The sequence below is a fragment of the Mobula hypostoma genome, chromosome 4 (genome assembly GCF_963921235.1).
Source record: "Mobula hypostoma chromosome 4, sMobHyp1.1, whole genome shotgun sequence".
Lineage (NCBI taxonomy): Eukaryota > Metazoa > Chordata > Chondrichthyes > Myliobatiformes > Myliobatidae > Mobula > Mobula hypostoma.
The window spans coordinates 117,030,916-117,047,267 of NC_086100.1; the positions used below are offsets into that span (position 1 = coordinate 117,030,916).

At 42.1% G+C, this 16,352-nt stretch overlaps 1 protein-coding gene across 2 annotated transcripts in view; it reads right to left on the reverse strand.

Annotated features, from left to right (window-relative positions):
* Nucleotides 1-16,352, reverse strand: part of fstl5 (follistatin-like 5) — a 792,341-nt gene that overhangs the window by 48,777 nt on the left and 727,212 nt on the right. For both annotated transcript variants that reach the window (XM_063045029.1, XM_063045028.1), the window contains 2 exons: nucleotides 7,488-7,595; nucleotides 5,904-6,028 (listed from right to left, as the gene is read on the reverse strand). In XM_063045029.1, the coding sequence (XP_062901099.1) occupies nucleotides 5,904-6,028; nucleotides 7,488-7,595 (233 nt within the window). The remainder of the gene's footprint in view (nucleotides 1-5,903; nucleotides 6,029-7,487; nucleotides 7,596-16,352) is intronic.

Below are 16,352 nucleotides of genomic sequence, written 5' to 3' on the forward strand. Positions count from 1 at the left end.
TCGTGTCTTTGCCTCCGTGGGGTAACTCAGGCCGTCTTGCCGTTGCCCCGCAGGTGGTCATGTCTTGTCTTGTCTGGTCCTTGCCTCTGTAGGGGTAAGTCTGGCCGTCTTGCCGTTGCCCCGCAGGGAGTCATGTCTTGTCTTGTCTTGTCTTCGCGCTGTGGGGGTAAGTCAGGCCATCTTGCCTTAGCCCCGCTGGGGGTCATGTTCTGTCTTGTCGTGTCCTCGCCTCCGTGGGGTAAGTCAGGCCATCTTGCCGTTGCCCCGCGGAGGGTCATGAGACCCGGCCCTATGTCCTGTACCCTAGGAGGGGTCCCGGCTCTCTGTTCTGTGTGCGAGTCCCAGCTCTATGTCCTGTACCCAAGGAGCGGTCCCGACCCTGTGTTCTGTGTTTGTGTCCATGGTTCCATGTCCCGAGACGGAGGCTCTGTGTTCCCAAGTTCCTCCTCTCCCTAGCCCACGTCATGTCCATGCCTGGATCTGGGGTCCGAGCCCGAGGCAAGACCCAGGTACTGGGTCCTTGCCCAGTCTCGGGCTCGGAGTCCATACCCTAGCCTCTTCATGTCTCCTCTAGTTCTGGGAGCCGATTCCGAGTCCTAGCCCAGACCCTTGGTCCCAGCCTAGTTGTAGTCCTCAGTCCTTGTCCAGTTCGCTTCTCCTGCTCCTGCCTAGCTCTCCTGATATCAAACAATAAACTAACTTTAATTAACCTCACAAGATGTGTCTTGCATTTGGGTCCACCCTTGCTCCCAATGCCCCCGCCATTGTGACAACCTGGACTGTAATAATATCCACGTCAGGCTGTTGTTTATTGATTACAACTCAATGTTCAACACCATACCCTCAGTTCCAATCAACAAGCTCCAAAACCTGGACCTCTATACCTCCCTCTGGTTCTGGATCCTTGACTTCCTCACTGGGAGATCACAGTCTCTGCAGATCAGAAAAAAAACCACCTCCTGCTCACTGACAATCAACACTAATGCACCTCAAGGATGTGTGCTGAGCCTTTTGCTCTACACTCTACACTCCCAATTGTGTGGCTAGGCACAGCTCAGATGCTGTCTTTGCATTTGCCAACAACACAACCACTGTTGGCAGAACTCCAGAGGGTTATGAGGAGGCATTCAGGAGTGAGATGGATCAGCAGGTTGAACGATGTCACAGCAACAACCTTGCACTTAACATCAGTAAATGCCAAGGAATTGATTGTGGACTTCAGGAAGGAGAAGTGAAGGGAACACACACCAGTCCTCATCAAGGGATCAGCAGTGGAAAGTGTGAGCAGTAACATGTCAGGATGTTTACAACTTTTCCACTGGAGTGTTGTCGAGGAAAAGTACTGTATAAATACTGAAGGTGAAATGTAGGTCTATCCAATCTATCCAAACAAAAAGGGATCTGCAGTGGAAGGGTGAGCAGTTTCAAGTTCCTGGGTGCTAACATCTCTGAGCATCTACCCTGGACCCAACATGTTGATGTAATTAAAAAGAAGGAATGACAGTGGCTATATTTCATTAGGGGTTTGAGGAGAATTAGTATGCTACCAAAGACACTAGCATATTTCTGCAGATGTACCATGGAGAACATTCTTACTGCTTGCATCACCATCGAGAATGGAGGGGCCACTGAACAGGATCAGTAAAACTTTTAACTCTGCAGAAAGTTTTAACTCTGCCAGCTCCATCATGGACACTAGCCACTCCATCATGCACACTAGCCTCTCCATCGTGGACACTAGCCTCTCCATCATGGACACTAGCCTCTCCATCATGGACACTAACCTCTCCAACGTGGACACTAGCCTCTCCATCATGGACACTAGCCTCTCCATCATGGGCACTAGCCTCTCCATCATGCACTCTCCAACGTGGACACTAGCCTCTCCATCATGGACACTAGCCTCTCCATCATGGGCATTAGCCTCTCCATCATGGGCACTAGCCACTCCATCATGGACACTAGCCTCTCCATCATGGACACTAGCCTCTCCATCATGCATACTAGCCTCTCCATCATGCACACTCACCTCTCCAGTAGCCAGGGCACATTTAAAAGGCAATGCCTCAAAAAGACAGCATCCATCAATAAAGACCCCCATCACCCAGGACATGGTTTCTTCTCATTGCTATCATCTAGGAAGAAGTACAGGAGCCTGAAGACACACTCAAGATTTAAAGAACAGTTTCCCCTCTGCCATCAGATTTCAGAATAGAAACATAGAAACATAGAAAATAGGTGCAGGAGTAGGCCATTCGGCCCTTCGAGCCTGCACCACCATTCAGTATGATCATGGCTGATCATCCAACTCAGAACCCTGTACTAGCCTTCCCTCCATACCCCCTGATCCCTTTAGCCACAAGGGCCATATCTAACTCCCTCTTAAATATAGCCAATGAACTGGCCTCAACTGTTTCCTGTGGCAGAGAATTCCACAGATTCACCACTCTCTGTGTGAAGAAGTTTTTCCTAATCTCGGTCCTAAAAGGCTTCCCTTTTATCCTCAAACTGTGACCCCTCGTTCTGGACTTCCCCAACATCAGGAAAAATCTTCCTGCATCTAGCCTGTCCAATCCCTTTAGGATTTTATACGTTTCAATCAGATCCCCCCTCAATCTTCTAAATTCCAACAAGTATAAGCCTAGTTCATCCAGTCTTTCATCATATGAAAGTCCTGCCATCCCAGGAATCAATCTGGTGAACCTTCTTTGTACTCCCTCTGTGGCAAGGATGTCTTTCCTCAGATTAGGGGACCAAAACTGCACACAATATTCCAGGTGTGGTCTCACCAAGGCCTTGTACAACTGCAGTAGTACCTCCCTGCTCCTGTACTCGAATTCTCTTGCTATAAATGCCAGCATACCATTCGTCTTTTTCACCGCCTGCTGTACCTGCACGCCCACTTTCAATGACTGGTGTATAATGACACCCAGGTCTCATTGCACCTCCCCTTTTCCTAATCGGCCACCATTCAGATAATAATCTGTTTTCCTGTTTTTGCCACCAAAGTGGATAACCTCACATTTATCCACATTAAATTGCATCTGCCATGAATTTGCCCACTCACCTAACCTATCCAAGTCACCCTGCATCCTCTTAGCATCCTCCTCACAGCTAACACTGCCGCCCAGCTTCGTGTCATCCGCAAACTTGGAGATGCTGCATTTAATTCCCTCATCCAAGTCATTAATATAAATTGTAAACAACTGGGGTCCCAGCACTGAGCCTTGCGGTACCCCACTAGTCACTGCCTGCCATTCTGAAAAGGTCCCGTTTATTCCCACTCTTTGCTTCCTGTCTGCCAACCAATTCTCTATCCACATCAATACCTTACCCCCAATACCGTGTGCTTTAAGTTTGCACACTAATCTCCTGTGTGGGACCTTGTCAAAAGCCTTTTAAAAATCCAAATATACCACATCCACTGGTTCTCCCCTATCCACTCTACTAGTTACATCCTCAAAAAATTCTATGAGATTCGTCAGACATAATTGTGCTTTCACAAAACCATGCTGACTTTGTCCGATGATTTCACCGCTTGTCTGACAGTAAACCCATGAATGCTACCTCAATAGTTTTTTCCTCTCTTTTTGCACCACTTACTTAATTTAATTTTTCTTGTTTATATACGCTTACTGTATTTTATAGTTTTCATTATTATGTACACTGCAAAACAACATATTTCATGATGTATACCACTGATATTAAACTTGAATCTGTTTCTAAACTGTAAGTATTTATAAAAATAGAAAATTAAATGAAATCATTTCCTTGATCTTACTGATGTTGAGTGCAAGGTTGTTGTTGTGACACCATCCAACCATCTGATCTATCTCACTCCTTTTGTGCCTCCTCATCACCATCTGAAATTCTGCCAATAGTTGTGTCATTGGCAAATTTATAGATAGCATTAACCAAATTATGCCTTTTACCAGCTCGGTTAGATTTTCTGCACATTCAAGACAATGATAAAATCATGAATTTACTTGGATCTTCATGCATTATATTTGAAATAAACTGAAACTGCAGTAAAGCTAACCTATTTTTATCGAAAAGGCTCTATTGCATTCAATTCAGTTAATACTCAGTTATTATACGTTGTACCAGGTGCAACTTTGAGCAGTCTGACAGCTAAGTTTGCGACTTTAATTACCCTGAAACAGTAGTGTTAATCTGTGTACATCTTACATGACATGAAAATGTCTTTTCCAAATCACTATATGAATTCCATGAAAGTTACTTCAGATCAAAGCATTCCCTTTTGTTTTCAGTTACAATTAAGGAGCTACGTATTCATCCATGACAACAGGAAATGCATGTAAATTTTCATCCGAACTTCAAAAGGCAATCAACAATATATGATATCCCAGTTATATTGTGACGGTCTGTTTTTCCTGTTTCTGGAGCTTGGGAGGAAGTGACTATTAATGTTTCGCTCTTCAGAATTACGAAGGAAAGCAGGTTTCTGATTTTGATTATCCTTTGCCCTGCCTGGGGACCTTGAGTAGATCTCAAATAACCCCAATTTACTTCCTGCTAATGTTACCCTTGCAGTATCAAGTAAGAAAGCTCAATTCACACCAGCATTGAAATGTGGGGGGTTGTTAAAAGGTTTGAGAGGATGTATACGGAGGTGGTGTTTGTCCATTTAGGAGTATCTCAAAAGAAGGGGTCAGCTACTCTTCACTGTAGGCTGGTGAATGTTTTGAATTCACTAACCAAGGGAGTCAAAGAGACTCAGTGGGATGCTGATGGAAATGGCATTGGGGTGGTAGTTGGGGACAAAGGTGGATAGGTGAGGACCCCTATCCCTGTTATGTCATGGGGATTTGTGTGATGGGATGAGGGACAGATGCATAGAAAATGGAGGAGCTGTGGGTCAGGGCCACTTCGATGGTGGTGGAAGTGACTCCATATTTTTTGAAAACGTTCTGGAATGGAAAGCCTCATTCTGAGTACAGATGTGATGGAGCAGGAGGAACTGAGAGAAGTGAATAGCATTTTTCCTAGTGACAGGGTGGGAGGAGGTATAGTAAAGATAACTGTGCGAGACAGTGGGTTTGTAAAAGATGTTGGCAGATAACCTGTCTTAGGAGATGGGGTCAGAGAGATCAGTGCGAGGAAATGGCAGAGTTAAAACATCAGCCATGAATGTATTGAATAGGAAGAGGAGGGACACAGGCCATGAATGGACTTATGTTCTGATAACCACCAAACTTAACATGTCAACATCAACAATTACAGCTGTCTTCTGTCCTTTTTGTAATAGGACTTGAATTTGGTCAGAGTAATTATTACTTTTTAAAACTGCCTATACTATTTTACTCCTATTGCCTCGTGCCTGCTGAGTTTACACCAGATGCATTTTCAGTTTTATGACTGACTAAGGATTTAAACAGTATGCAAACAGCATGCACATTGATGTACACTGTTAACAACCACTGTGCACCACTATTATCCTGAAAGCCATGACTAACTTAGTGAATCAGTCTGCTTGGATCTGAGGCCAACATTTATTTATTTTCATCACCAAGTGAAAAAGTAGACCGCTGAACAAAAGAACGTTTTAAATCTCCCAAAACTCATCTTTAAAAAAATCCTCAAATTCACCGTTTTCCTCATCACTTACATAATATTGCATATTTTACTGATATCAGACATTCCTCTCTGTTACCACACTGAAGACATAATAAACTATATTTTGAAATATTTCAAACAATTTTAGATTGCTGAACAGTAATGAGATGTTTAATTACAAGAAAAAAAAACAATGTTATATAGCCTTCCCTGCAGTAAAAAAGGTGTTACTGCTACCTTTTAGCTGTCTTTAATATCACCCCCCACAGAAAGTCCAAGCTCTGAGTGAAATTGATCCTGTTGTGGGTGTACACACACACACCTACCTGATATGATTAATGATGAGAGTTGTAGATGGAATGAAAAAATCATCCACCCTATCAAACTGTTTGCCGACTGGTTGAGTATGGATGGTGTGATGGGCTGCACTCCCACTGGCCTGATTAATTACCTGCAGAGGAAAAGTCACCAAAATAGAAATATACTCAAATCAAAGAGAAAAATTTTTAAATGGCCATTTGTGAAAGGCACAAAAATTACTGCTATTTATTACAGTGCTTGGGTCTTCCATTAAAAAATGGAATGGACTTGAGGTAACATTGAAAAAGTAGATTTTTAAGAGACTTCATTGTTCAGAAAGCCAAACTGTGTTGCTTGGGTTTCTGGTATTTCCTCTTGTTTGTGGTATTCCTACCTTAATTGATCATTCAAAATAAAATAAAGATGATTTGTTGTTAGTGCAAATTAATATTTTATTTACTGGCTTCTGTTCTGATTTTATAATAATGCTGCTAAACCCCACTTATGGAACTAATGATCCTAATGTTTCCTGATGATGTATTTTAAAAAACTATTGAAGTATTTTTATTTGGTCATAACATGATGAATTAAAATTCATTTAGGCTGGAGAATTTTTAATGCTATTAAATGATTTTTACTTTCATTTACACTAACAGGTGATTTATGATGTATAAAAAATAGGATAGCTTATTATTGATGCAAAAAGTAATCAACACCTTCAATTGGAGGTCATATATATAAATATAGAGGCAAGGATGTAATGTTTTGGCTTTATAAAGCACTGGTTAGCAATTTTGGGCCCCTTATCTAAGAAATGATGTGCTGGCATTAGAGAGGGTTCAGAAAAATTATCCCGGGATTGAAAGGCTTGTCATATGAGGAGCATTTGATGGCCCTGGGCCTCTAGTCAATGGAATTCAGAAGAATAAGGGAGGATCTCATTGAGACCTATCAAAGACACAGCGTCAAAATAGAGGGGTATCCTTTTAGAACAGAGATAGATATGTGTTTGTTTTAAAGGCCAAGTAATGAAGAGCAAACCATGACTAAGAGGTTTTTAGCTAAGAAGGACAGGTTAAGATAATAAAGATAATAAAAACATTAAAAAGTGGAAGCAAACACAAATGGAGGCACCATATCTTTTGGTCTGTAGTTGTTTATAACATGTATGAAAACTTTTGCAGCTATAGCTACACTTGAGAGACATAAGTTCACATCAATATTGTAGAATGATAATTGTTTCCTGCTGTTAGTTTTAAATAGACATGAGGAACTTTGATGATAAATTAACATTTCTAAGTTATCGCTGTATTTTTCTCTGCAAAGACCTAAAGGCATCGTGCGTACATGGCATTGAGATATTAGGTTAAACATTGTTTCTTGGTTTTGAAGTAGATAGTGCAGAGCTTTACCCAAAAATTCATTAATTTTGTTTATACCTTCAGCAAATCATAATTTTCATAACAGTCCACATTCAGATCAGTGTATTAATGTCATTACAGTTTCCCATGGACTGACATCCACACTGTTGCTAAAGTTTTGAGCTGAAAGAACATAAATTTGATTTTGTTAATAGTTTAAAATGAATCACTTACTGCAAATGAAATTACCTGCAGTGTTGGTGATGTTTTCTCCATATCACCCCAGCTAAGAACCCAGACTTGATCATGTGATTTATCATAGTGAAGTTTTACTGGAACTGGATCAGTGATTACAACCTATAATGGAGAACAGAACTGAATGAAGTACTGTTACTATCCCTGAATTATTAATTAACAAAAAGCTCACATCTTTTCCAAAATATATTATAACTTACAGAGAAGATTACTCAACTGTCATGATCATCCCATTTCACTTGATTCAATAAATTCCAAAATGCTATCAACCTCTGACTTGATTATATTCAGTAACGTTGATCTTGAATGGTGAATTCCAAACATTCACTAACTTCTAAGTGAAGAAATTTATTCTTACCTCAGTCCTCAACGGCTGACCACTTCCTTAGAAACTGTGATCCCTGATTCCAGACACTCTAGCTTATAGAAAAGAGTTTTTGCACTCCCTATATCTCAAGTATGCTTTTTCCTGGATCAGAAGATCAGACTTTTACCCAACATTCAAGCTGCATTTGCAGTTGGGAGCTATGTAACAGAGGTAATATGTATTTTAATCTGTGTTCATTTCACTTCTGCTCATTTTTCTAACCATTTCCCATCCTGCTTGCGATTGCTGCATGCTAAACTTCAGTGAATTATAAAGTACAGCCAGTTCCCTCCAAACAACAATACTTTCAATGTCTCACCATTTTAAAAGAACTGTCTTTGTACATCATCTACTAAAGTGAATTATATTTCATCTGCTGTTTCCTTATCAATTCATTTAAGACCTTAAGATACAGAAGAAGAATTAGGCCATTTGACCAATCAAGTCTACTCCACCATTCAATCATTGCTGATAATTAGCCTTCTCAACCCCATTCTCCTGCCTTCACCCCACAACCTTTGATACTCTTACTAATTAAGAACCTATCAAACTCCATCTTCCATCTTCCCAATAACTTAGCCTCCAGCTTACACATACCTTTGGGAAAATTCTCTGCAGCTTCTTAAATCAATCTGCAATTTTCATCCTACCAAGCCTACCCAAATGAAACAGTTCCTTATGACCCATAGGCTGGTGCCAATGCCACATGAATTGAAACCCATGCCATATTTGCAATCATTTCTCTGATTTTTATGATCTCATATCCATTTGCAGAGAATGTCGCATTTGTGTATAAAGAAGGTAATAATTTTGATTATTAAGTGAGAGAAATATAAGCTCAAATCTCATAAACCCGATGATCTCTGACTTATATTTCTGAATGAAAAATAAGCAAGGCATTTTTCTATTCTCTGATGTTTTCCCTTAACATAAACCTGCATCCTTGTCCTTGACATACCAAAGTCCTATAAAGTTTCATCAAGACTCCTCTGTTTTTGTATTCCACTCTTATTACTGCCTTCAGAACTTTTCCTATGCTGGTTCTATGATATGATGCTCTTGGGGTACATCCTCCAAACCGTGTTTGTCAATTTGCATTATTCATCTTGGTGGGTTAGTTTTGTTAGTTTTGCTGCAATCTTATTCTATTTCTTGATTACAATAATACTTTGCCCAGAATTAAAGCGACTGAATGGAAACCTGTAAAACTACTCCTGATTATGTTTTGGACTCTCTCTGTTCTCTTATCTCTATCTGCTCTGTTTCCATTATCTGAACTTTCAGCTATTTTTTTCATCACCAGGACTGACACTGCATCGTCAGCCTTTATCTCTATTTCTATTCTGCTTGTCCATTTGCATCATCAAGTACTCTAGAATATTTAGCTACCAACCTTGGTCATCATGCAGCTATTCCTCTTTAATGACTATTAGATTGAATCTCTTTATCTCCAGTTGTTCCATCAGTCCTTCCAACTTGTTACAAATGCCTTGTGCAATTAGATAATTTTAACTCTTTAATCATTTCCTCCATAATTTGACCTTATTCACAGCTTTCTTACCATTAAATTTACTGTTTCAATCTATTTGGTTTTCACTAAACTGCTAGAAATCACTGATTTTTCTTTCTTAACAAATTTCCTCTTATGTCAGCTCATCAGCTCCTTGCCGCTTTTTGAAATGATGGTGATGGAAACAGTAAGGAGGCCAGGGTTGCATTTAAAACCCCATTTGCATTTGCATCCCATTATGTAACTTTAACAAAGCAAATAATAGCTTTCAAGTGAACTCAGGAGCACATAGAAGTGACTATAACTTCACAGCACGAGAAATGTTTGTGCAATAAAAGATCTTCAGCACAGCAAGATGCTTGGCTGCATGAAATCAATAATTAAACAAAAAAAGAGCCCAGCCTTCAGCTCTTGAAAACTGCCAGCTTTTAACCTCATCATCCCTACCAGCGTATTAGAATTGGTTATGGAAATTTAGTAACTAATGTAATCAAAAATTATTCTTATGCAATTATTTGAAAGTTATTATATGCTGATAACTGCCTGCAAATAAAGCATGTACATCTCTTTTGTTATTTATGATGTTTTGTTTCAAGGGAAGATCAAAAATTACTTATTTCTGAAGAAAGTTCCAGTGACTTGCTTGAATTAAATAATTTATAAATGAAAACTTACTGTTGATCGGGAAGAACAGTTAGAATTAATACTTCATTTTTCTGTAAGATTCTTCACATGCTTTTGCTCCCCACTCCCCTGTCCTCAGCCACACCACATCATGTCAATTCAGATATAGGAGCATCACCAACAACTTTAGAAAATAAAGATTTGAAAATAATGCCTGGCTCATTGGAAGTGTTAATCTTCTTTAATCATCCTTCATTTAATATCACAGGACAGCGTTGAAGCCAGGTTGCTGCGGGAGGAGGAAGCTGGAAGGTGATTGGTGGAAAGGGTAAAGGGCTAAAGAAGAAGGAATCTGATAAGAGAGGAGAGTGGGTCATGGGAAGAAGGAAAAGAGGAGGAGCACCAGGGGGAGGTGATAGGCAGGTGAGGAGGTTCCTGATGCCGTCTGACCTCTTGAGTTCCTCACCTGCCTATAAACTGCCCCTGGTGCCCCTTCACCAAACAGCCTTTCAACATTCCCCTCCCCCACTGATCTGTATTCATCTATCATCTTCTAGCTTGTACTACTTCCTCCTCCTAGGCGTGGAGAGGATGTTTCCTCCAGTGAAAGAGTCTTGGACAAGAGGCCACAGCCTCAGAGTACTATGATGTCCCTTCAGAACAGAGATGTGCTGGAATTTCTTTAGCCAGAGGGTGATGAAGTCATGGAATTCATTGCCATAGATGGCCATGGAGGCCAAGTCATTGAGTATATTTAAAGCAGAAAGTGATAGGCTCTTGATTAGTCAGGGTGTCAAAGATTAGGGGTTGAAGACAGGAGAATGGAACTAAGTGGTATAATAAATCAGCCATGATTTAAGATACCTCTTAATATGGACTGAATGGTCTAATTCTGGTCCTATGTCTATTGTCCTTAATATTTGATGCTAACATGCCTCTTTGGAGCATTTACCATTTCTATTGAGTCCTTTCTTCACAGCTCAAAACACAATTCTTTATAACCAGGTTCATTTTGTTCTTATGTTCTGCAGTTCTGTAAGTTACTTATTTCAATCTTTTACTTAGATCATCTAAATGTATTAATTATCATTTCAATAACTGTCCACTTAGTAAAAGCAAGGTCAAGTTATACCTTGAAATCACTTATGCAATACCATTCTAGCTTACGACTTTTCTTTGCAAAAGCAAGGATCTTGAATTTTGACATTTTGCACATCACAGTCCTGAGGAGACATCAGACTGTGTAGAGGGAGAAAGAGTATAAAAGAAGCGAACAGAGGCAGCTGGCACATTTGCATGCCATAGTTCCTGAGAAGACTTTGGATTGTGCACAATTAGGCACTTGGCAAGGACCAATAAAAAGATGGTAGATTTAAGCAGAGCAGTCGTTGTGTGAATAGGTCAGTTTTGGAGTGGGGGCAGATGATGCCAGAAGAGGCATAGGCCGTAGGCAGATAATACTATTTTCATTGATTAGAACATAGAACATAGAACATAGAACATAGAATAGTACAGCACAGTACAGGCCCTTCAGCCCACAATGTTGTGCCAACCCTTAAACCCTACCTCCCATATAACACCCCCCACCTAAAATTCCTCCATATACCTGTCTAGCAGTCTCTTAAATTTCATTAGTGTATCTGCCTCCACCACTGACTCAGGCAGTGCATTCCATGCACCAACCACTCTTTGAGTAAAAAACCTTCCTCTAATATCCCCCTTGAACTCCCCACCCCTTACCTTAAAGCCATGTCCTCTTGTACTGAGCAGTGGTGCCCTGGGGAAGAGGCGCTGGCTGTCCACTCTATCTATTCCTTTTAATAGCTTGTATACCTCTATCATGTCTCCTCTCATCCTCCTTCTCTCCAAAGAGTAAATCCCTAGCTCCCTTAATCTCTGATCATAATGCATACTCTCTAAACCAGGCAGCATCCTGGTTAATCTCCTCTGTACCCTTTCCAATGCTTCCACATCCTTCCTATAGTGAGGCAACCAAAACTGGACACAGTACTCCAAGCAACACACATCAAAGTTGCTGGTGAACGCAGAAGGCCAGGCAGCATCTATAAGAAGAGGCGCAGTCGACGTTTCAGGCCGAGACCCTTCGTCAGGACTAACTGAAGGAAGAGTGAGTAAGGGATTTGAAAGCTGGAGGGGGAGGGGGAGATGCAAAATGATAGGAGAAGACAGGAGGGGGAGGGATGGAGCCGAGAGCTGGACAGGTGATAGGCAGAAGGGGATACGAGAGGATCATGGGACAGGAGGTCCGGGAAGAAAGACGGGGGGGGGGTGACCCAGAGGATGGGCAAGAGGTATATTCAGAGGGACAGGGGGAGAAAAAGGAGAGTGAGAGAAAGAATGTGTGCATAAAAAAGAGTAACAGATGGGGTACGAGGGGGAGGTGGGGCCTAGCGGAAGTTAGAGAAGTCAATGTTCATGCCATCAGGTTGGAGGCTACCCATACGGAATATAAGGTGTTGTTCCTCCAACCTGAGTGTGGCTTCATCTTTACAGTAGAGGAGGCCGTGGATAGACATGTCAGAATGGGAATTCCCATTCTATGTCTATCCATGGCCTCCTCTACTGTAAAGATGAAGCCACACTCAGGTTGGAGGAACAACACCTTATATTCCGTATGGGTAGCCTCCAACCTGATGGCATGAACATTGACTTCTCTAACTTCCGCTAGGCCCCACCTCCCCCTCGTACCCCATCTGTTACTCTTTTTTATGCACACATTCTTTCTCTCACTCTCCTTTTTCTCCCTCTGTCCTTCTGAATATACCTCTTGCCCATCCTCTGGGTCACCCCTCCCCCCATCTTTCTTCCCGGACCTCCTGTCCCATGATCCTCTCATATTCCCTTCTGCCTATCACCTGTCCAGCTCTCGGCTCCATCCCTCCCCCTCCTGTCTTCTCCTATCATTTTGCATCTCCCCCTCCCCCTCCAGCTTTCAAATCCCTTACTCACTCTTCCTTCAGTTAGTCCTGACGAAGGGTCTCGGCCTGAAACGTCGACTGCGCCTCTTCCTATAGATGCTGCCTGGCCTGCTGCGTTCACCAGCAACTTTGATGTGTGTTGCTTGAATTTCCAGCATCTGCAGAATTCCTGTTGTTTACAGTACTCCAAGTGTGGCCTAACCAGAGTTTTATAGAGCTGCATCATTACCCCGCGACTCTTAAACTCTATCCCTCGACTTATGAAAGCTAACACCCCATAAGCTTTCTTAACTACCCTATCTACCTGTGAGGCAACTTTCAGGGATCTGTGGACATGTACCCCCAGATCCCTCTGCTCCTCCACACTACCAAGTATCCTGCCACTTACTTTGTACTCTGCCTTGGAGTTTGTCCTTCCAAAGTGTACCACCTCACACTTCTCCGGGTTGAACTCCATCTGCCACTTCTCAGTCCACTTCTGCATCCTATCATTGTCTCTCTGCAATCTTCGACAATCCTCTACACTATCCACAACACCACCAACCTTTGTCTTTCCTTGTTATTATACGGTTAGATCAGTGTGGATGCCAGACAAGATATTGGAATGCTTCTCATGCAGGATATGGGAGGGTAGGGAGACCGCCATTATCCCTAATGACTTCAGCTGTGAGAAGTGCATCCCGCTGCAGCTTCCAACAGACCATGTTAAGGCAATGGAGCTGGAACTGGATGTGTTTCAGATCATTTAGGAGGCTGAGGGGTTGGTAGACAAGATATACAGGGAGGTAGGTACACCCAAGGACACAGGTAACTGGGTGACAGTAGGAAGGGGGAAAGGGAATAGGCAGCCAGTGCAGAGTACACCTGTGCCCATTCCCTTCAACAACAGGTAGACCGTTTTGGATACTGTTGGGGAGGGATGACCAGCAAAGAAAAGCCACAGTGGCTGGGTCCCTGGCAATAAGCCTGGCTCGATGACTCAGAAGGGAAGTGGGGAGTGGTGATAGAAGATTCATTGATTAGGGGAATAGAAGGAGATTCTGTGGGAATGAATGAGATTGCAGAATGGCTTGTGCAAGGTTCAGAGACATTTTGAACTGAGTCCATAGCAATCTTAAGTGGAAGATGAGTAGCCGAAGGTCGTAGTCCATATGACATAGGCAGGAGGGTTGACGAGGTCCATTCAGGGTGTTAGGTGCTAAGTTAAAGGACAGGACCTCCAGGGTTGTGCTCTCAGCTTTGCTACCCATACCATGTGCTAGTAAGCTCAGAAATAGGAAAATCATACATGTGGCTAAGAAGTTAATACAGAAGGGAGGGCTTCAGATTTTTGGGTCATTGGGCTCTCTTCCAGGATAGGTGGGACCTGTACAGAAGAGACAGCTTGCACCTGAACTGGAAGGGGACTTGTATCCTAGCAGGAAGGTTTGCTAGTGCTGCATGGAGGGTTTCAAATTAGAGCTGCAGGGATGGGAACCAGGGTGTTGGAACAGACAGTGGAGTGGTTGTGGATAAAGATGTTGTTAAACCTACTTTCAAAGTCAGGAATTGAAAGGTCAAGCATGAAGCATGGTGGGACTAATGTTCTGAACTGCATACATTTCAATGCAAGAAGTATTGTAGGAAAGGCAGATGAGCTTAGGGTGTGGACTAACACATGCAATTATGACATTGTAGCCATTAGTGAGACTCGTTTGCAGGAGGGACAGGACAGGCAGCTCAATCTTTCTTGGTTCTGTTGCTTTAGATGCAATAGAGTGGGAGGGATTAATGGGGGAGGGGAAGCATTATTAGTCTGAGAAAATATCATGGGCAGTGCTCAGTCAGCCCAGACCGAAGAGCTCGTTGAGTGAGGCTTTATGGGTAGAACTGAGAAATAATAAATGAATAACCATGTTAATGGGATTATATTATAGACCATCCAATTACCTGTGGGACTTAGAGGTGCAAATTTGCAGAGAGATCACAGACTGTTACAACAAACAGAAGATTGTTATGGTAGGTGACTTTAACTTTCCTCATATTAACTGGGACTCCCATACTGTCGAAGGACTAAATGGGACAGAGCTTGTAAAGTGTGTTCAGGAGAATTTTCTTAATCAGTACATAGAAGTCCCGACTAGAGAAAGTGTGATACTAGATCTCCTACGAGGGAATGAGATGGGGCAGTTGACAGAAGTTTACGTAGAGGAACACCTTGTGACTGGAGGTGATAGTGGCATTAGTTTAAAGGTGATTATGGAAAAGGATATGTCTGGTCCTTGGTTGAAATTCTAACCAGAAAAAGGCCAATTTTGATGGTATCAGAAAAGAAAGGATCCACCAAGTGTGGATTGAGACAGGTCCTTTTTTGGCAAAGGTGTACTTGGTAAGTGCGAGGCCTTCAAAAGTGACATTTTGAGAGAATAGAGCTTGTATGTTCCTGTCAGAATAAAAGGCAAGCATAACAGGTTTATAGAACCTTGGATTTTGAGAGACATTGAGGCCCTGATTAACGAAAAGGAGTTGCATAGGAGTTATAGATAGGCAGGAACCAAGAGGTATTTCAGGAGTATAAGGAATGCACGAGAACACTTAAGGAAATCAGGAGAGCTAAAAGAAGACATGAGGTTGCTCTAGCAGACAAGGTGAAGGAAAAACCTCAGGGCTTCTATAGATATTTTAAAAGCAAAGGGGTAGCAAGGGACAAAATTGGAAGATCAGAAGGGTAATCTATGCATGGAGCTGAAAGGGATGGGGAGATATTAAATGGATTTTTTTGCATTTGTATTTACTCAGGCGATGGACCCCGAGTCTATAGATGTGAGGCAACGGAGCAGTGAGGTCATGGACCCTATACAGATTACAGAGGAGGAGGAGTTTTCTGTATTGAGGTAAATTAAGGCGGATAAATGCCCAGGGCTAGACCCTACAGGAAACTAGTGCAGAAATTGCAGGGGCTCTAGCAAAGATATTTAAAATACCTTTAGCCACAGGCGAGGTGCAGGAGAACTGGAGAATACTAATGTTGTTCCATTGTTTAAGAAAGTGTATAAGATGATGAGAGGCATTGATTGTGTGGAATTTTTTTTTATTTTAATAGCCCTTAACTCTGAGTGGAGTCATTGGGACGCCATAATAATGGTGTTTTTTTAGCAGGCTTTCTTATTTTTACAAGGCCGAGTCGCTAGCTCGACGCTCAACCCAGCACGGGTGGAAAGCGTACAATGGAGCTGGCTGGATTCCAACTTGGGAACCTTCACTCCGAAGTAAGGCGCTGATGCCACTACGCCACCAGCTGGCCGATTATGTGGATTGTCAGAGGCATTTTCCCAGGGCTGAAATGAATATCACAAGAGGGGACAGTTTTAAGGTGCTCGGAAGGAGGTACAGAGAAAATGACAGTGGTAAGTCTTTTACACAGAGAGTGGCGAGTGCAT